General features: G+C 45.9%; 1 protein-coding gene across 1 annotated transcript in view; it reads right to left on the reverse strand.

The window, feature by feature from the left end:
- The window catches only part of LOC139912429 (dynein axonemal heavy chain 5-like), a 67,908-nt gene that overhangs the window by 42,436 nt on the left and 4,601 nt on the right, over window positions 1–20,871 (reverse strand). Inside the window, exons 4-33 of the mRNA XM_078291516.1 lie at window positions 20,513–20,587; window positions 19,979–20,053; window positions 18,741–18,812; window positions 17,706–17,807; window positions 16,581–16,767; window positions 15,974–16,139; window positions 15,658–15,751; window positions 14,583–14,681; window positions 14,226–14,407; window positions 13,348–13,467; window positions 13,125–13,230; window positions 12,916–13,011; window positions 12,589–12,684; window positions 12,038–12,211; window positions 11,031–11,120; window positions 10,718–10,873; window positions 9,414–9,553; window positions 8,417–8,565; window positions 7,679–7,886; window positions 6,819–6,906; window positions 6,413–6,536; window positions 5,950–6,152; window positions 4,975–5,067; window positions 4,749–4,852; window positions 4,054–4,150; window positions 3,882–3,962; window positions 2,781–3,035; window positions 2,220–2,369; window positions 1,522–1,640; window positions 1,246–1,375 (exon numbers count right to left, since the gene is read on the reverse strand). Coding sequence (XP_078147642.1) covers window positions 1,246–1,375; window positions 1,522–1,640; window positions 2,220–2,369; window positions 2,781–3,035; window positions 3,882–3,962; window positions 4,054–4,150; window positions 4,749–4,852; window positions 4,975–5,067; window positions 5,950–6,152; window positions 6,413–6,536; window positions 6,819–6,906; window positions 7,679–7,886; window positions 8,417–8,565; window positions 9,414–9,553; window positions 10,718–10,873; window positions 11,031–11,120; window positions 12,038–12,211; window positions 12,589–12,684; window positions 12,916–13,011; window positions 13,125–13,230; window positions 13,348–13,467; window positions 14,226–14,407; window positions 14,583–14,681; window positions 15,658–15,751; window positions 15,974–16,139; window positions 16,581–16,767; window positions 17,706–17,807; window positions 18,741–18,812; window positions 19,979–20,053; window positions 20,513–20,587 — 3,831 coding nt within the window. The remainder of the gene's footprint in view (window positions 1–1,245; window positions 1,376–1,521; window positions 1,641–2,219; window positions 2,370–2,780; window positions 3,036–3,881; window positions 3,963–4,053; window positions 4,151–4,748; window positions 4,853–4,974; window positions 5,068–5,949; window positions 6,153–6,412; window positions 6,537–6,818; window positions 6,907–7,678; window positions 7,887–8,416; window positions 8,566–9,413; window positions 9,554–10,717; window positions 10,874–11,030; window positions 11,121–12,037; window positions 12,212–12,588; window positions 12,685–12,915; window positions 13,012–13,124; window positions 13,231–13,347; window positions 13,468–14,225; window positions 14,408–14,582; window positions 14,682–15,657; window positions 15,752–15,973; window positions 16,140–16,580; window positions 16,768–17,705; window positions 17,808–18,740; window positions 18,813–19,978; window positions 20,054–20,512; window positions 20,588–20,871) is intronic.

Consider the following 20,871-nt stretch of genomic DNA (forward strand, 5'->3'; position numbering starts at 1 on the left):
TTTGTGTCCGGAGGTCAGGACGGGATCTATACTAGATTTAGGAGGAAGGGAAGGAAGGAAGGAAGGAAGGAAGGAAGGAGGTATGTAAGGAAGGAAGGGAGGAAGAAAGGAGGGAGAAATAGAGGGAAAAAGAGAGGGAAAAAATCAAAGGAAAGTGGGAAGAGTAGAAGAAAGGTCAGAAGGAGGGGGAAAAGGAAGGTGGGAAGGAGGGAAGAGGGAAGAAACAAAGGAAGCAAGGAAGGAGGGAAGGAATGCTGTAGGGTCTGTCATGTGGGAATGTAGTAGACTAAAGATAGATAGATAGATAGATAGATAGATAGATAGATAGTCAGTTAATCAGTCAATTAGCCAGTCAGTCATTTAGTTAGTTAGCTAACGGTTAGTTAGTTATTAAGTTAGTTAGTTAGTTAGTCAGTCAGTTACTTAGTCCATTCATAGTTAGTTTGTTAGTCAGTCAGTCAGTCAGTTAATTAGTTCTCTGTACCGTTGACAGTCAGTCAGTCAGTCAGTAGTTGTCAGTACCGTTGACAGTCAGTCAGTCAGTCAGTAGTTGTCAGTACCGTTGACAGTCAGTCAGTCAGTCAGTAGTTGTCAGTACCGTTGACAGTCAGTCAGTCAGTCAGTAGTTGTCAGTACCGTTGACAGTTAGTCAGTCAGTCAGTAGTTGTCAGTACCGTTGACAGTCAGTCAGTCAGTCAGTAGTTGTCAGTACCGTTGACAGTCAGTCAGTCAGTCAGTAGTTGTCAGTACCGTTGACAGTCAGTCAGTCAGTCAGTCAGTAGTTGTCAGTACCGTTGACAGTCAGTCAGTCAGTCAGTAGTTGTCAGTACCGTTGACAGTCAGTCAGTCAGTCAGTCAGTAGTTGTCAGTACCGTTGACAGTCAGTCAGTCAGTCAGTAGTTGTCAGTACCGTTGACAGTCAGTCAGTCAGTCAGTAGTTGTCAGTACCGTTGACAGTCAGTCAGTCAGTCAGTAGTTGTCAGTACCGTTGACAGTTAGTCAGTCAGTCAGTAGTTGTCAGTACCGTTGACAGTCAGTCAGTCAGTCAGTAGTTGTCAGTACCGTTGACAGTCAGTCAGTCAGTCAGTAGTTGTCAGTACCGTTGACAGTCAGTCAGTCAGTCAGTAGTTGTCAGTACCATTGACAGTCAGTCAGTCAGTCAGTAGTTGTCAGTACCGTTGACAGTCAGTCAGTCAGTCAGTCAGTCAGTCAGTCAGTCAGTCAGTAGTTGTCAGTACCATTGACAGTCAGTCCGAACAGCTCCTCTCCTCCACTGTAAGTGTTGTATTTCCTCCACAGTTGGTCAAAATCAGCCTGGAAACTCTGCAGCCTGTCACTGGCTTCAGCTGGAGCCAGGCCCTCCACACCGGGACCGCTGCACACACACACACACACACACACACACACACGCACACACACACATGCACACACACATTCACATAATGAATCAAACAAAACAAGCTGAAAAGGGAAAATCAGCAGCCTGTGTGTGTGTGTGTGTGTGTGTGTGTGTGTGTGTACTTCAGGTTGTAGTCGCTGTAGAAGCTCTGCACGGCGGTCTGGAAGCTCTGGACTCCAGACAGCAGATCTGCCTTCATGGTGGGTTGAATCTTCACCAGAGTGTTCTGGTTCTGCAGAACCTGGACCAGCAGACACACAACATGACGCCCGGTCTGACCACCGGAGGGCGTCGCACACACTGAGCTGCTTTAAAGGGGAATCTTAAGAATTCACGTTATTCCTGTGCCCCAGGAGAGTTCAGTCAACACTTGTGAACTGTGATGTGACTGGGATGTGAAACCCACAGCTGCTCCACTGACAAATAAGATGCTGAGTTGAGCCAAAATGAATCTTATATTCCAGCATTAGTAACAGGTACGAACCACAATTTAAACCTCATTTGGGTGCAAGAACTCACACAGAAGCCTTATGGGTCAACAAATTCAGATTCCCATTCACTGTCTATGGAGCAGAGCCAGATTTTACATCTCCAGTTTGTCACTTTAAATCTTGACTGAACTATTCTGAGGCACAGGAAGAACATTTGTGAATCCTTAAAATGGGCGGCATTCCCCTTTAACCACTGCTGTTAACTGCTGCTGCTTTGCATTTAAATGTGTTTTTTATTATGTTATGTAGATTTTTCCTTTCCTGTTGTGTTGAACTTGCTTTTAATTTTATTAAATATAATTATATTAAACATGATATAACCCCCTCACCAGGGCGTTGAGGTTCTTCCAGGCGTACGTCAGGCCGTCCACGCGCTCTGCGTTGCCGTCGTTGAAGAACAGTTCGTGTTTGTTGAGCAGAGAGAAGGATTCCTCCACCGGGCCGATGGTGGCGTCGACACGAACCTCCGCCTCCCGAACCTCCGCCGGCAAGAAGACAGGAGAGGAACGAGAGAACAGAGGGAGGGAGGGAGGGAGGGATGAAACAGTCAATGATGAGACAACAACCTAATGAATGAAAGAATGAAGGAAGGAATGAAAACATAAAAAGCTGAAAAGCGTGACAGAATGACCACATGAAGAAATAAGGTAAAAAATGCATGAAACACTGAATGAATTAATGAATTATTATTATTAATACTAGTAGTACTAGAACTAGTAGTAGGTAGTAATAGTAGTTGTTGTAGTAGTAATACTTAAATGAAAGATTATGAGATTAAAGAATAAAAAGATTACAGAATGAATGAATGAATGAAAAGAAGAATAACTGGACAGGCAGACAGAACTGACTGATGAACAAAACCACCAACAACCAATCAGACGGCGGCAGACCTCTCTGAGCGCCGCCATGGCGCCTCGGACGTCCTCCAGGTCCGTGATCGGACGCTGCAGGCGCTTCGTCAGCCCGTCGACGAACGAGAAGACGTCGTCCATGTCGGCGGACGCGCGGCGGTTGAGCGCGGCGCCGAACGCTCGTTTCCAGAGCCGACACTCCTGAGTCAGCGACAGCTTCAGCTGCTCCGTGTCGAACAGAACCGAGCCGACCGCGCAGGAGGCGGGAAGCTCCTGGATCTGGACCTCCAGCTTCTGCAGCGCAGCAGGGCATCATGGGTCACAGCTTTAAATACTGGCTTTAAATTGTATTTTTGATGTGTTATATATTCATACGTTTTATATTTATGGTAGATTCTCATATCATAACATATTCTGCATGCATTCTGATTACTAGTGCTTGTTTGGTCACTAGTGTCACTAGGTGGTTGCTAGGCAATTAGGTGGCTGCTTGGGTGTTAACAGGTGGTTGCCTTGTGATTACTAGTGGTTGCTAGGGAGTTATCAGGTGGTCGGTAGGCAATTAGTAGTGGTTGCTAGGGTGTTAAGGTGGTAATAGGTGGTTGCTAGGTTGTTAGGGTATTAACAGGTGAGGGGATTGTTAGGGTGTCAGGGTGTCAACAGGTGGTTGCTAGGGAATTATTAATGGTTGTTAGGGTGTTAGCAGATGGTTGCTAGGGTACTGTTAGCGTGTTAACAGGTGGTTGCTAGGGAATTATTAGTGGTTGTTAGGGTATTAACAGGTGAGGGGATTGTTAGGGTGTCAGGGTGTCAACAGGTGGTTGCTAGGGAATTATTAGTGGTTGTTAGGGTGTTAGCAGGTGGTTGCTAGGGAATTATTAGTGGTTGTTAGGGTGTTAGCAGATGGTTGCTAGGGGACTGTTAGCATGTTAACAGGTGGTTGCTAGGGAATTATTAGTGGTTGTTAGGGTGTTAGCAGATGGTTGCTAGGGGACTGTTAGCGTGTTAACAGGTGGTTGCTAGGGAATTATTAGTGGTTGTTAGGGAGTAGTAGCTGGTTAAACAACATAACGTCTTGCAGAATGTGTGCAGCTGAAACATCAGCAGTAAGAACAGAAGCAGAGTGAGCATGTTCCTTACAGAGTAGGAGGAGATCTGGCAGCTGAACTCAGTCAGGGAGGGATCAGTCTGCAGGAACAGCTTCACCTGCTGCTCCGGCTCCTGAACACACACACTGTTACACACACTGCACTGTACAACAACAACACACACACACACACACACACACACACACACACACACACACACACACCTGGTTCCACAGAGTAGAGAAGTGGCTCAGCTCCAGCAGAGTGTCAGCAGCCTGCGACCGGAGAGACGACACGCTGGAGCCCAGCTGGATCACACACCTGCACAACACACACAACACATACTGAACATGAATATTATATAACTGACATATTTATTGGTACTGTAATAAAAACTAGATGGTCGCTGTAGAAGCTTCTATTCTGTCCATCACAAATCAAATCAATTCATTGCAAACACACTGGGCCTCATTCACAAAATGGTTCTTAAATTCTTCTTACTTTTGTTCTTGAGAAAAGTGCCTACAAAAAATCAACGTGGGATCAATAAAACATGAGCAACCCGCCGACTTCATGTGGACCGTCAGCTGTATCAGACGATGAATGGAAATTGTTCATGGAAACATTCGTAAGTAAACTTTACGATCGAATCTCATCGTTTCATGAATGAGGCCCATGCAGGTTCACATTTACCTGTTGTGTCCGAATCTTGTTAAGTTGATGAATATCGGACATATTGTCACATTTCTGGGTGTTGTTGGTGTCCAATAATTATCAGGATATTTTGTGAATATCGCGATATTTTCCGCAGTATTGAATATCCATACTACACTGACACGTACTGACGGTGTGTGAATGTTCTTCAGCGCTGATCAAAATGAACAGTAATAACAAACATCAGACTTATTGCTGGACTGACTTGGTGACGTCTTTGTGCTCGGCCAGCTGTCTGTCCAGCGGCCTCAGGACCGGCTGTTTGACCGGACTGTCGTCTCCCGCGTCCCGCACCGCCGCCTGCTCCACCTGGGAGAGGGAGAGAGAGAGAGAGGGGAACGCCGGCGTGTGATTGGTCGGCTGCTAACAGGTGATGAAAATGAGACAAACGAGGAAAGGAGGAGAGCGGGTGTGAACTCCTGCTGCGGCACCTGCAGCTGTTTGTGTTGCAGGTGAGAGAAAGTCCACAGAGGGATTTCTTTAGCCATGGACAGCACCATGTTCACCGCCTTGTTGACCGTGCTCTGAAACACACACACACACACACACACACACACACACACACACACACACACACTTATGATACATACACTCTGAAACATGCATTTCATAACACAATATAAAAAATACATAAAACACAATACATACACTCAAAATTAACAACAAAATTAAAGCATTATCTTGTACTTATGGACTAATCTGGTGCATTTTTTTTTGTTGATATTTACAGCTGTTCATGCATTGTTTAAATATGTAATAATGTATTTACTGCTTGGTCTAAAACTGAGCTACACAGCCAAAAAAGATCCTGCACTGCAAAAAACTGACAAGCTTGTTAAGTTCATCTTATATCCAGACTTATCAAGCATATTTTAACACATTTTCAACAAACCAGTTTCAACAAATTAGACTTGTTTTTCCAGGAGAATGCAACTTGTTTCAGGACATTTTCTTGATAAAAGTGAAACTGTCTTGGAAAAAGTTTCTTGTTTCCAGATTTTCTTCATTGTTTTGAAAGAAGTCATATTGGCATGAATCAAGAGAAATTTACTGAATCTGCCAGTGCAGTGAGATAATTTGACTGAAAATATCATGAAATCAGCTGATAGGTCTGGAGACAAGAGAAGGTCACTGGACGGCTTGTCATGTTTTGCAGTGATATGTACGGCCCAGTTTCAGACCAAGCAGTAAATACATTAGTACATATTTAAACAATGCATAAACAGCTGTAAATATCAGAAAAATTCCCCAAAGAAGTCCATGTACAAGATAAGACTTTATTTTTGTCATTTACAGAAGCCGCAGTCTGAGACGGGACTAAACTTCCTCTGTTAGACCCTGTGGAGCCTCGGTTCAGCCGTCTTTTAAGCAGATAATCAGAGTAGCATCGCTCAGTGCTGAAGCACCTGTATGTCGTCTAGACTCGGCCTGAGGACGATGTTGGGGATGGCCAGCTGGATGGAGGCTCTGAACAGAGGAGGAGGAGCCGGGCTGCAGGAGGAGGAGGAGGAGGAGGAGGAGGAGGAGGAGGAGGAGGAGGAGGAAGGCTGGTATTTAGAGCTGCCCACCTGCAGCCTCCTCCTCAGAGCGTCCAGAGACGACCTGGTGGCTGGGAGACAAGGAAACAATATTTTTTTCCTTTTTCCTGTTTGTTAAGTGAGATTAATGGTAGGTTCTTGAAGAAAAATCACAATTTCTTGTTGCTGCAATTTTCAATCATTCCTTTTTAGGCATCATTCAATCATTCAATTTTAAGGCAAAATAAGTAAAAAAACAAAACAATAAACATTGCAAACTGCACTGCAATTTAAAAAAAAAGGAAGGAAGGAAGGAGCCAAGGAAAGGAAGGAAAGAGGGAAGGAAGCTGACCTTTGACCAGAGCCTCGGTGTTGCGATGACACAGCTGACCAATCAGGTTGTAGAATCGACAAGGAAGACAATCCTGACAACGAGTCTTCTGTTTCGAGTCCGGATGGAGACACTGGAAAGATCCCTGATGAGGAGAGAGGAGAGGAGGAGAGGAGGAGAGGAGAGGAGAGGAGGAGAGGAGAGAAGGAGAGGAGAGGAGACGAGAGGAGAGGAGAGGAGGAGAGGATAGAGGGGAGGAGAGGAGAGAAGAGGAGAGGAGAGGAGAGGAGACGAGGAGAGTAGAGAGGAGAGAGGGGAGGAGAGGAGGAGGAGAGAGAGAAGAGGAGAGGAGAGGAGGAGTAAATTAATGAAAGATGTTTAGCCCATGTGTGTGTGTGTGTGTGTGTGTGTGTGTGTGTTAACCTACCTCCAGGTTAACAGTCTCTGCCGGCCTCATCTTCCTCTTCAGTTCCTCAAACAGCTCAAACACACACTTCTCTACCTGCTGGCTCTGCCTGCACACACACACACGCACACACACACACACACACACACACACACAGAGTTATACCACTCCCCGTAGATCGAGAAAAAATAACTTTAGTAGCAGTAGTAGTAGAAGTACCGTATTTCCTCTAATATTGGCCCGGGCCTTTACTTACCTCGACTGCAGAGGGTACCAGGCCTTTATTGGAAGCAGCTTATATTAGAGACAGGCCTTTATTTCTAATTCCCTCTGTTTGATAAGTATATTTGCTCATATTTTAGTACGAAGCCTCCTTGTTTTCTGATCTGCTTCTGTTGGGGTTCGTTAGGTAGACGTTTTTTTTGTTACTGCGATGCATTACGATAATTACGGTAATCGACGACGGCACGCTCCAGAGACTTCCGCCGGCCGACAGTTACAAACAGGCAGCAGGAGTTTACCAGTATCCACCGTTGTTTGCATGTAAGCTGAAGCTAACTGAAGCTAACTGAAGCCGGGCGGCGATGTGTTCCCGGTGATCCGGCTGAGATTTCGGCGGGGGTCCGGGGCTCGGATCGGGAGGATCAATGCGGGCCGTGGGCGCGGTGGAGAGGACAGTGGCGGAGAGAGGAGATGGACACGGTGCAGCCATATACTGGTTTTGACCTAGTCTTGTTTCCTTTGTTTTTTCCCCCGGCCTGTATTTGAGACCGGCCTTTATTTGTTCATGTCGACGGCCCCGGCCATTATCGGAGACCCGGCTTTTAATTGACTACAGGCCACTATTAGAGGAAATACAGTATTAACATTAATATAATTACCAGCTGAGGGTGCGTGCGGCGGCGCGGACGGAGCTGTCTGTCTGCAGCAGGAAGTCGTGAGGTGAGACAGGCAGGTCGTCAGGCAGCTGCAGCAGGCGGCGGGACGACTCGGCCTGAAGGACCCGCTCGATACGACACTCCAGGAAGTCTGAGGCAACCTTGGCTACCTGATCCAGCTCCTTCAGAGCCAAATACACACTGTCTATGACTGACAGAGAGAGAGAGAGAGAGGGAAAGAGAGAGAGAGAGAGAGAGAGAGAGAGAGGGGAGGAGAGAGAGAGAGAGAGAGGGGGAGAGAGAGAGAGACAGAGAGAGAGAGAGAGAGAGGGAGGGAGGGGGGAGAGACAGAGAGAGAGAGAGAGAGAGAGAGAGAGGAGAGAGAGAGTTGAACTGAGTTGAATTATTTTGCTTCATTCTATTACTGCTGATAACACTGACATTTATTGATTCCTTGACTTGGACTTAATCTACATTTAGACTCAGGACTTGACTTGAGACTTGTGCTTTACGACTTGAGACTGACTTGGGACTTGAGCAAAGCTGACTTGGTCACACCTCTGTCATTTTGCCATAAAGCCTCTGAGCTCATCATATAAACGGACAATAAAACAGAAAATGTCTCTCTGTGTTTGTTTGTCCATCCATCCATCACTTCAAATCCCTCCCTTCATGCTTCTTTCCTTGTTTGGATTCAGGTCATTCTACCCCCCCCCCCCCCCTCCCTCCACTCCTCCTTACACCCATCAGTATTGGCGGTCCAGGACAGCGTGGTGAGTCCGGGGGAGAGAGCCGCCTCCACCCGGCTGATGAACGGCTGCATCAGAGGGGAGAGGGGAGCCGGGATCCGGGCGACCGCCGAGCCGAAGTCCTGCAGTAGCTCCACCAGCCTGCCAGGAGAGGAGAGGAGGAGAGGAGAGGAGGAGAGGAGAGGAGAGAAGAGAGGAGAGGAGAGAGGAGAGGAGAGAGGAGAGGAGGAGAGGAGAGGAGAGGAGGAGAGGAGAGGAGGAGAGAGGACAGGAGAGGAGAGGAGAGGAGAGAAGAGGGGAGAGGATGAGAGGAGAGGAGAGGAGAGGAGAGGATGAGAGGAGAGGAGGAGAGGAGAGGAGAGGAGGAGAGGGGAGAGGAGAGGATGAGAGGAGGAGAGGAGAGGAGAGGAGGAGGAAGAGAGGAGGAGAGGAGAGGAGAGGAGGAGGAAGAGAGGAGGAGAGGAGAGGAGAGGAGGAGGAAGAGAGGAGAGGGGAGAGGAGAGAAGAGGAGAGGAGGAGAGGACAGGAGAGGAAGGGAGAGGAGAGGAGAGGAGAGAGGAGAGGAGGAGAGGAGAGGAGAGGAGAGGAGAGTAAAGTAAAGGTGAGACAAGACGAGACGGGACGAGTCAAGGCAAGTTGAGTCGAGTCAGGGTGAAACATGTCAAGTGAAGTCAATCGAATCATGGTGAGTCAAGGTGAAAAAAGTCAAATAAAGTTGAGTCAAATAAAGTCAGTCGAGTAAAATCAAGTTAAGTCGGGATGCATCGGTCCAGGATAAGTAGAGTCAAAGTCAAGTCAGGTAAAATCAAGTGAAGTCCAGTCAAGTAAGATCAAGTAAAGTCAAATAAAATCTGGTCACGGATTGACCTAAAGGAGGAACGATATCTATCTTGTGATCTATATCTGCCTCACGCACACACAATAACATCTTGTGTAAATCACTATAGTAACTCGTAGCTCAAACATTTAACTCGTCTTCCCGTTCTTACCGGTTGTACAGCGTCTTGAGCTGTGGTTCTCTGGAGGCCATCTTCAGGATGACCTGTGGCACGGCCACGCCCAGTTTGGTCATCCAGCGGGCTTCCTGTAGCACCTCCCACACCTGGGGGTCCAGGTTCACCGACACCTGCTGGGAAACAGACAGTCCGCCTCAAAACGTGTTCCTGTGTCCGCCATGACGCGTCTGACATCATCTAACAGCCAAATGATTCCAAAGCAAAAGAACGACATGAACAGAGGACAGATAAAGAAGAACAGAAGAAGTCTCCTTGACAACCGAGGATGCACTGGATGGAGAGTTGGCAGATGAGAACCGACGGGAAGATCGCCACTTCACTTCCCAGCAGCACAGCGGTCTGTAGATCAGAGCCAGATGAGTCAGCTGGGACCTGAACAGCTGTGAGTCTCCACTGATCAACAGCATCAGTCCATCAGACTGTGCAGATGTTCCTCGGGGCGTCCTGGTGGGTCAGAGGTGTGAGGTGTGTACCATGTAAAGTGGACTTCCTGGGTTTGAATCCGGCCCAGGACCTTTGTCACATGTCTTCCCCCTCTCTCTCTCTCTCTCTCTCTCTCTCTCTCTCTCCCAGTCTTTCCTGTCTCTCTCCACTTTCATCTGTCTAATAAAAAAAACGCCAAAATTCAATCTTAAAAAAAAAAAGTTTCTCTGTTCTGGAGCTCATGAGAAGTTTGTTCTCTTCTAGACGACTTGGGAAGATCGTTCTCCACAAGGACACAAGTCTCGACTTGGCATTCACCTAGAAACCACTAGTGATCGCCTAGCAACCACCGGTAACACTCTAGCAACCACTAGTAATCGCCTAGTGACCACCTAATGACACCCTAGCAACCACTAGCAATCACTCGGCAACCACCTGGTAACACCCTAGCAACCACTAGTATTCACCTAGCAACTATCGGTAATACCCTAGAAACCACCTGGTAACACCCTAGCAACCACCTGGTAACACCCTAGCAACCACTAGTATTCACCTAGCAACTATCGGTAATACCCTAGAAACCACCTGGTAACACCCTAGCAACCACCTGGTAACACCCTAGCAACCACTAGTATTCACCTAGCAACTATCGGTAATACCCTAGAAACCACCTGGTAACACCCTAGCAGAGTGATCGGACCTTTGATGCTCTTCAGTGCTTTCATAGTTAGATTTGGTTTTTGCTCAATCTGAAGACAATCTGACACAGGGAGCGTGTGAACACTAAGAGGAAAGGGGGTCTATTCATCCATCTATCCCTCCACCCTTCCCTCGCTCCCCCGTCCGTCCAGCACCTTGTTGTTCTCCTGTCTGACCAGCAGGGCGGCGTTGAGGCGGTGCGGCGTCGTCTCTGCGGCCTGACTCCAGCCCCGCAGGTACAAAACCTCATACTGCAGCAACACCGCCGCCATCTTGTTGTAACTCCTGATCACCTTCGACAGCTCCGGACCCTGAGAGACAGACAGAGAGAGAGAGACAGACAGAGAGAGAGAGACAGACAGACAGACAGAGAGAGACAGACAGGTAGAGAGACAGACGTGTTTTTATCATTCACTTAGTGAGGTAATATTGATATTTTATCAGTGATGTAGTAAAATCAGAAGCTACTTTGAGGAGGTCCAGCTTGTTCTTCAGGATCGACATGGGTGCTTCAATCTTCCTGTAGAGCTGACGACACCACAGGACCCGACCTGACACCTGAGAGAGAGAGAGAGAGAGAGAGAGAGGGAGAGAGAGGGAGAGAGAGAGAGAGGGAGAGAGAGAGGGGGGGAGAGAGAGGGAGAGAGAGAGAGAGATATTCTGACAAACAGTTTGGACTCGTTGCAGCAAGAGGCAGCGGAGCTCGCTGCTTCAACTGACAGCTGACTGGAGACAATACTGTCTGTGGGTCCAACAGCTACAGACAATACTGTCTGTGGGTCCAACAACTACAGACAATACTGTCTGTGGGTCCAACAACTACAGACAATACTGTCTGTGGGTCCAACAGCTACAGACAATACTGTCTGTGGGTCCAACAGCTACAGACAATACTGTCTGTGGGTCCAACAACTACAGACAATACTGTCTGTGGGTCCAACAGCTACAGGAGGAAGAGAGGAGTTATACAGAGGAACTAAATAGATGAACTGATCCTTTAAGAGCTGAACAAGGGACATGAAGACATGAAGTAAAAATACAGACAGACAGACAGTCAGTCAGTCAGACAGACAGTCAGTCAGACAGACAGACAGTCAGTCAGACAGACAGACAGACAGACAGTCAGACAGACAGACAGTCAGTCAGACAGACAGACAGACAGACAGACAGACAGACAGACAGACAGACAGTCAGACAGGCAGTCAGACAGTCAGACAGACAGACAGACAGACAGACAGGCAGACAGTCAGACAGACAGACAGACAGCCAGCCAGTCAGACAGACAGACAGACAGTCAGACAGACAGACAGACAGACAGACAGGCAGACAGTCAGTCAGACAGACAGACAGACAGTCAGACAGACAGATAGTCAGTCAGACAGACAGACAGACAGACAGACAGACAGACAGTCAGACAGACAGATAGTCAGTCAGACAGACAGACAGACAGACAGACAGACAGACAGGCAGCGTACCGGGGGCAGGTTCCTCCCGGTGGGGGGGCTGTCTCTCTGTCTCTGGTAGGTCTTCCTGACCAGCTCCAGGTCTCTGCTGTAGCGCTGCAGCAGCAGCAGCAGGCAGGGCTTCAGGTCCAGACGAGCCTCCGGACCGGACCGGGACAGCTCCAGCAGCTCCAGCATCCGCTCCGTCTGCCGGGACACGGTGCAGCGGGTTACACTGGTTCCATCGGCAGAGATTTAAAATGGAATCTGGTATATTTTGATCACTTGAGGCTCTTTTGAAATGTAATTTGTTAGAATTTGTTCCATCAAAAAAACTTTTGAATTCATTCAGTCAAACTTTAAAAAGTAACATCATTCCTCATCTTTGCTTGTTTTTGTGTCTTTTATTTGTCTTGATTGTGAAGCACTTTGTAAACTTTGTTTTTAAAAATGTGCCATACAAATAAATGTATACTATTATCCATTTGTTTTGCTTATTGCTATCAATCAGTATGCAACAGTATGTCATTTTATCACATGATGCAGGTCTAGTGTTGTAAATATCTGTGTTGTATTAAACTCACAGTGAGAGACTGGTGGAACCAGAAGTCCAGCAGAGACTGAAGAGACTGGAACAAACCCTGAATCTGGACCTGGAAGTCTGCATAGTCACTGTCAAACTGACACACACACACACACACACACACACACACACAGTCAGTGTATATAATGATTATATACAGCAACAAAGGGACAATGTGAATAGCAAGCAATACACACTTGCAAATCCTACGTATGTGTTTTCTGCATCGGACTGTAAATCTGTAAATCTATAAACTGCAGATGATGAAAAGCAGAATATTTAAAGTATCCTGAATATTAACAGGATATTAGAGTGTGAGTCTCGTTACCTCCAGCTTGCGGTGATCCAGGACGTCGTAGGTCTTGGACTTGGCGGTGGAGACGATGGTCTGGTAGCGGACGTAGATCTTCTCAATGCCCTCCACCTGGAATTCAGTTCAGTTCAGTCCAGTTCAGTTCAGACTAGACAACTAAAACATACCAGAAATCGAAGAAGAAGAACCAGCCTTAAAGAACCTCCTGAACTCATGCGGTGTACCTTCATGTTCTGCAGAGCGGCCAGGTTCTCCAGGGTGGAGGCCATGTCGGAGATCTTCTCCAGACGCCTGCAGAACGTGTCGAACTTCCCAAAGATGTAGTTCTCACTGCCAAACACACCAGAACCAGAACCACAGAAATAACATGGAAGGTTTGCTAAGCATGTGTTCTCCATCCAGCGGTCCGGAACACAGAGCAGCAGGTTAAATCCACTTCCTGTTTACCTGAACTCAAACTGCCGGTCTTCTGGGTTTTCTCTCAGTTTGTCTCTGACCGCCTGGAAACTCCTCTGGTACTCCGCATTCAGTTTACAACACTCTGAGATACGCTGCAGCAGGACCGGCCTGACACACACACACACACATACACACACACACACACACACACACACACACACACACACACACATGAATGCACCTACATAGTATGAATACAAATTCATCGTTGTTCAATCTATTCTAATCTAATGCAATGTAATGTAATACAATGTAATGTAAAGTAATGTAATGTAATCTCATCTAATCTAATCCAATGTAATGTAGCCTAATCTAAAGTAATCAAATGTAATCTAACCTAATCTAGTGTAATCTAGGTTTAATCTAATGCAATCTAATGTAATCTAATCTAGTCTAATTGGATCTAATTTAATGTAATCTAATCTTCTGTACCTGCTGTAGTCCCATTTTGGCCATGCCCTCTGACAGGTATCTAATCTAATGTAATCTAATGTAATCTAGTCTAGTGCAATCTAATCTAATCTAATCTAATCTAATCTAATCTAATCTAATCTAATCTAATCTAATGTGATCTAATCTAATCTAGTCTAGTGCAATCTAATCTAATCTAATCTACTGTAATCTAATCTAATATAATCAAGTGTAATCTAATGTAATATAATATAATCTAGTGTAATCTAATGTAATGTAATGTAATGTAATACAGTGTAATCTAATGTAAGGTAATGTAATGTAATATAATCTAATGTAATCTAATTTGTACCTGCTGTGGTGCCAGATCTTGGCCACGCCCCCTCACAGGTAGGTCTAATCTACTATAATCTAATGTAATGTAATGTAATGTAATCTAATCTAAGGTCCTGTACCTGCTGTGGTCCCAGATCTTGGCCACGCCCCCTGACAGGTAACTCTTACATGTGTTGATCATCTGGTTGGTGACTTTAACGAACAGAGAGGTCATTCTCTCTGAGGTGTTGTAGTACTGAGAGATGGAGTTTATCATCCTGATACTGGCCATCAGACTGGGGATGTGCTCCAGCATACTGGTCTGTTGGAGGGGGGGGGGGGGGGGGGGGGGGGGGGGAGAGAAAGAAAGAAAGAAAGAAAGAAAGAAAGAAAGAAAGGTTAGAGATACTGGAGGATCACAGGTTGGATCCTCAGAGCGGCTGCTTGTTGGAAGGTTGCTGGTTTGAATCCCTGACTGGACAGAAATCATTCTTTACCGGAGAGCATTTCCCCAGCGGGCCGAAGAACTTGTCCAGGGTGTACAGGTACTTCACGTTGTCCTTGGCCTCGTTGGCCACGACTGTGATGTCACCGTCCTTAATCAATCAATCAATCAATCAATCAATCAATCAGTCAAAATATCCTCTGATGATTTATAATATTTATCATTACATTAGGAACATTATAAAACATGAACTGAACTAGACTAAGTTGAATTGATATTAACTCAGCTGTATCTAGACAAGACATGATTAAACTAAACTAAATGAGACTAAGCTAGACTAGACTAGACTAGATCAGACTTAACTAAACCGACTAAACTGAACTGGACTTAGTAGATTAGTAGTAGATCAGACTAAACTAAATTAAATAGGACTACACTAGACTTGACTGGACAAAGCTAACTTTCTAAACTAAAGTAAATTACACAGCTCTAAACTAAACTAAACTAAACTAAATTAAGCTAGGCTAGAACAGACTAAACTAAACCAAACCAAACTAAACCACACTAAATTAAGCCTAACTACACTAGACCTGACTAAACAAAACTTAACTAGTCAACACTTAATTAAACTTAAGTAGACTAGACCAAATTAAATTAAACTAAACTAAACTAAACCTAACTAGACTAGACCAGACTAAACAGAACTAAACTTGAAAACACTTAATTAAACTAAATTAGACTAGACCAGACCAGACTAAATTAAACTAAACTAAACCAGACTAAACTAAACTAAACTAAGCCTAACTAGACTAGACTAAATGAAACTAAACTAAACTAAACCAAACTAAACTAAACTAAGCCTAACTAGACCAGACCAGACTAAATTAAACTAAACTAAACCAGACTAAACTAAACTAAGCCTAACTAGACTAGACTAAATGAAACTAAACTAAACTAAACCAAACCAAACCAGACTAAACTAACCATAACTAGACTAAACTAAACTGAACTGAACTGAACTGAACTGAACTGAACTAAATCAGACTAAATTAAACCGGTCTAAACAAAGCCTAACCGGACTAGACCAGACTAAACTAAACAGGTGTGTGTTAGTGTGTGTATCTGACCAGCTCCCTCCAGGCTCGCAGCGTTCTGGACTTGGCGACCTGCAGAACTCCCACAGTCCTTTTCACCAGAGGACGCTTTACCTCCTCCATCAGACTGACACACACACACACACACACACACACACACACACACGCACACACACACACACACACACACTGTTATAACCAGTGGCTTATAAAAGTTATGGATTAGGAATGAATGTAGAGTGATTGGAATATTATTAAGTGTAGAATCCAAATGTGTGTGTGTGTGTGTGTGTGTGTGTGTGTGTGTGTGTGTGTGCGTGCGTGCGTGTGCGTGTGTGTGTGTGTGTACCTGTTAAAAGTGGTCATGCGTCTCTTCCAGTGCTCCAGCTCAGCTGACGGACCGACATCATCGGCCTCCTTCCTCATCTGCTCGCTCTCCGTCAGAACCTGCTTGATCTGATTGGTCCACACCAAGACCACGCCCTCCAGACGCTCCACCAGCTCGCTGTTACTGGCTGAGAGGAGAGGAACGGGCTGTCAGTCAAGATTAAAACAATTTAGTCTCCATCTTTGTCCCTCAGCCTCGCTGTGGTGTTTCTGCACTGCTCTTCCCACAGATCGCCTGTCAATCAAACAGTGTGGGCGGAGTATTCTGGTTTCAGACTGTAAACACCTGAACCCAACCAGGACTGGCTGAACTGGCTTCAGAGGAGAAAGAGACTGACAGCAGGAAACAGAAGGAGAGGCTGAAACTGAGCATGCTCAGGATTTAGAGGGAAACGGAGATCATGAAGTTTTCAGTAAAGTCTGAAACTGTCCCGAGTCTCCGGTGATCCTCCTCGGTCCCGCTGACCGGACTTTGCTCCGCAGCCGGAGACAGGAACATGAAGGGAACAGTTCTATAAGCAACACATGGAGACACATTCATCTGAATATTGTCTTATGTAGTTTCCCACCTGCGGCGGTGTAATCTGCTGGGCTGCTCAGGTGAGTGACGGCAGCAGGAAGCTCCGCCCCCTGCAGCTGGAACTTGGTCTCCATGTTGACTCTGACTGAGCTCAGATTACTGATGAACTGATCCACCGAGGACAAGAAGGACTGGACGTCTGGACAGGAGGCTCCTTCCTTCACACTGCCCCAAGTCTGGAGAGGGAGAGAGAGAGAGGGAGAGAGAGAGAGAGAGAGAGAGAGAGAGAGAGGGAGAGACTTAATGGATGAAGAAAAGACTTGAGACTTGACTTGGGTTCTGGTGACACGGGACTTGACTTTGACTTGTACTTTAACAACTTGAAAATGTTTCTAAAGTCTTGACAAATGAGTCAGGTCTCAATTCAAGTCCCAAGTCTAAATGTGGATTACCAAGTCAAGTCCAAGTCAAGTCCATGTCATTAATGTCAAGACTCAAGTCTAAATGTAGAACAGCAAGTCAAGTCAGAACAAATCAAGAGTCCAGTATCAATTTAATATTGAGTCAATTGTATGCTCTGATTTTCACATGACTTGGACTCGAGTCACATGACTTGGACTCGAGTCACAGTTTTAATTGCTTGAGACTCGACTTGCTGCATGAAGAGAAGACTTGAGACTTGACTTGACTTGGGTTCTGGTGACTTGGGACTTGACTCTGACTTGTACTTTGATGACTTGAAAAGGTTTCTAAAGTCTTGACTTGAGATCTTGTGTTTGTGTAAATGACTTAGATTGAAAGTGATGAGATTTGTTCCAGCAGACGACTGAATTTAAATTCTGTTTTCTGAATTTGTATGGAATGATTGGATTTATTGAAGTTGAAACTGATTATAGAAATCAAACTCATGATGCTCTTACCAAGTTTTTATCCTATTAAAACTTGCCTTCATTCGTCGGGTTTCTTTGTCTCACCTGCACCGTTTGTATTTATTCTCTTTTGTTTTCAGTTATTATCATTTGTATGTGCAAATTTAAAATCACACTTACCACTAATCAACACCAAAAGGGATTGATCATGGACTAAAAAATCCTTGTTCATTCATGTTGTTCATGAATCAATCACAATAGGTATTGATCCCTGTACCCTATAACCAGCAGCAGGTGGTTCCTACCTGCAGCGAGCGGAGGGCCGGTAACATGATGTGAGCCAGCAGAGTCTCCAGGCTGTGCAGGACGCTGCGCTCGCTGCAGTCCAGCATGCCCAGGTTCACCTCCTGTCAACACAGGAGGCGCAGCATGGCAGCACAGGAGGAGGAGCAGCATGGCAGCACAGGAGGAGGAACAGCATGGCAGCACAGGAGGAGGAACAGGAGGAACAGCATGGCAGCACAGGAGGAGGAGCAGCATGGCAGCACAGGAGGAGGAGCATGGCAGCACAGGAGGAGGAGCATGGCAGCACAGGAGGAGCAGCATGGCAGCACAGGAGGAGGAGCATGACAGCACAGGAGGAGCAGCATGGCAGCACAGGAGGAGGAGCAGCATGGCAGCACAGGAGGAGCAGCATGACAGCACAGGAGGAGGAGCATGGCAGCACAGGAGGAGCAGCATGGCAGCACAGGAGGAGGAGCAGCATGGCAGCACAGGAGGAGGAACAGGAGGAGCAGCATGGCAGCACAGGAGGAGCAGCATGGCAGCACAGGAGGAGGAGCAGCATGGCAGCACAGGAGGAGGAACAGCATGGCAGCACAGGAGGAGGAACAGGAGGAGCAGCATGGCAGCACAGGAGGAGCAGCATGGCAGCACAGGAGGAGCATGGCAGCACAGGAGGAGCAGCATGGCAGCACAGGAGGAGGAGCAGGAGGAGCAGCATGGCGGCACAGGAGGAGCAGCATGGCAGCACAGGAGGAGGAGCAGGAGGAGCAGCATGGCAGCACAGGAGGAGGAGCAGGAGGAGCAGCATGGCGGCACAGGAGGAGCAGCATGGCAGCACAGGAGGAGGAGCAGGAGGAGCAGCATGGCGGCACAGGAGGAGCAGCATGGCAGCACAGGAGGAGGAGCAGGAGGAGCAGCATGGCAGCACAGCAGGCGGGGGAAACACCACCCAGCACAGTGGGTTACAGCTGCTGTTAGCTGACTGACTGACTAGTTAACTGACTAATTCACTGTCTTACTGACTGACTGTTTCATAATAAATCCTCAGTACTGACCTGCTGTACGTTAGCGGTGGTGATCGCCTTGTCTGTGGTTCTCAGGAAGAACAGACACTTCCCCAGTAAAGGCTGGAGAGGACAGAAAGAGTTTAGTTTAGTGTTTCATCTCGTCTCATTTAATTTAATTTTTTTTCGTTCCCTTCCCTTTCACACATTGATCAAACACAGAAGGAAGGGAGAATTTAAATTGATATCTGCAGCAATACTCAGGGAAAACCTTTCAAATACCTCTAGCCTTGATTTACCTACAGACCTAGGTAGAGGACAGTCTATGTGTAGTCTACAGACTGTTTTAGTCAGAGGACAGTGTGTTTTAGTCAGAGAACAGTCTGCATGTAGTCTACAGACTGTTTTAGTCAGAGGACAGTGTGCTTTAGTCAGAGAACAGTCTGCATGTAGTCTACAGACTGTTTTAGTCAGAGGACAGTGTGTTTTAGTCAGAGAACAGTCTGCATGTAGTCTACAGAGTGTTTTAGTCAGAGGACAGTGTGTTTTAGTCAGAGAACAGTCTGCATGTAGTCTACAGACTGTTTTAGCCAGAGGAGAGTGCGTTTTAGCCAGAGGACAGTCTGTTTATTCTGCAGTTACAGATGGACCAAAAGGCTCAGCGTTGTGTTTTCTGTTTCCTTGCTAACAAACCAACAGACAGAAACCAGAAGAAAGCTGCAGGCTTTCCTCCCATAGCAACACAACAGACTCAGTCAGTTGTCACCAGTCAGTCAGACAATAGTGAATGGAGAGCAGGCGGAGCAGGTTGTTCTGTGAAACTGAAGACAGCTGTCCAGAAACTGATCTGCTCTCTGTTTTCAGTCACTTTCATTCACTTTAACCCCGTTCAACTTCCTAATGTGGTGTGAACTGGTTCTGTTTAACACTCAGCACTTTATACTGCAGCACTTTACTTGGACTGAGACTCACTCATCTGCTTTAACACTTCAGACTCTCTGTTCTGGCCTTCATCTGTTGTTTATCTTAGTTATTTGTTGGTTTTAATGTCTTTTATGTATGTGATGTCTTTACTCCATGTTGTTTTATATGTCTTATGAGGATTTTAAACCCTGGCTGCAAATCACATTTCCCTCGGGACGATAAAGCTGAATGTTGAAGTTGAAGCTGAAGTGTTGAATTCACATCTGACATAAATTTAGATTTTAATCGGGAATTTGTCATTTGTTTCTTCTTCTTCTGCTGCTGCTGCTGCTGCTGCTGCTGCTGCTGCTGGTGTTTGAGTTTACCTCGGAGCTTCCTGTGGTGAGGAAGAGTTTCCTCTGAGCCGGAGAGGAGGAGGAGGGATGACTGGAGGACGGAGACTGGGGAGGGAGAGAGAGAGAGAGAGAGAGAGAGAGAGAGAGAAAGAGAATTATTATTACCACTATTTTATTTGTTTATTTATTTATTTTTATTTGGATTCTTTCTTTTTTTATCATTACTATTATTACTATTGCTATTGTTATTATCATTATTATTAATGTTATCATTATTGATCACTAAGCTTTGGCAATATATACTGAACTGTACTTCATGTCAATAAAGCTCATTGAATTGAGAGAGAGAGAGAGAGAGAGAGAGAGAGAGAGAGAGAGAGAGAGGAGAGAACCGGAGAAAGGAAGAGAGATGAGGAGAGAAAAGAATAAGAGGAAATAAAAAAAGAAGTAGGGAGAGAGAGGGGCGAAACAGAAAGAGAGACATAGAAAGAATTGTGGGAGTGAGAGAGAGGAAGACAGAGAAAGAGAGGAAGAAAGAGGGAAGACAAGATAGAGAGAGCAAACCTGTCTGACGTCTTGACAGAAGAAGATCAGCCTCTTGGATCCGTTCACAGAGAAGAAATCCTCCATCAGACTGAACTGGAGAGTCAGATATGTTTTCATCTGAACATTAACTCACTTTTTAAAAAGCAACTTCAAAGGAATTTCATTTTTACATTGTAGGTATTTGGCCTGGAGTGAAAACAGTGTTTTCCTCCTCCTGCTTGTTGGATCAGCAGCATCTGATGGTGACTTATTCCAACATGGAAATCCTCCCTGTGCTGCTGTGGTTGGTGTTCAATAAAACAAACTGTTTTTCCCTTTTACAGAAGAAGTGATGATCTTTAGTTTGTTGTCAATCTTTGGTTATGGAGGCGTGACAC

The sequence above is a fragment of the Centroberyx gerrardi genome, chromosome 22, assembly GCF_048128805.1.
Source record: "Centroberyx gerrardi isolate f3 chromosome 22, fCenGer3.hap1.cur.20231027, whole genome shotgun sequence".
In the NCBI taxonomy this organism is placed as follows: Eukaryota; Metazoa; Chordata; class Actinopteri; order Beryciformes; family Berycidae; genus Centroberyx; species Centroberyx gerrardi.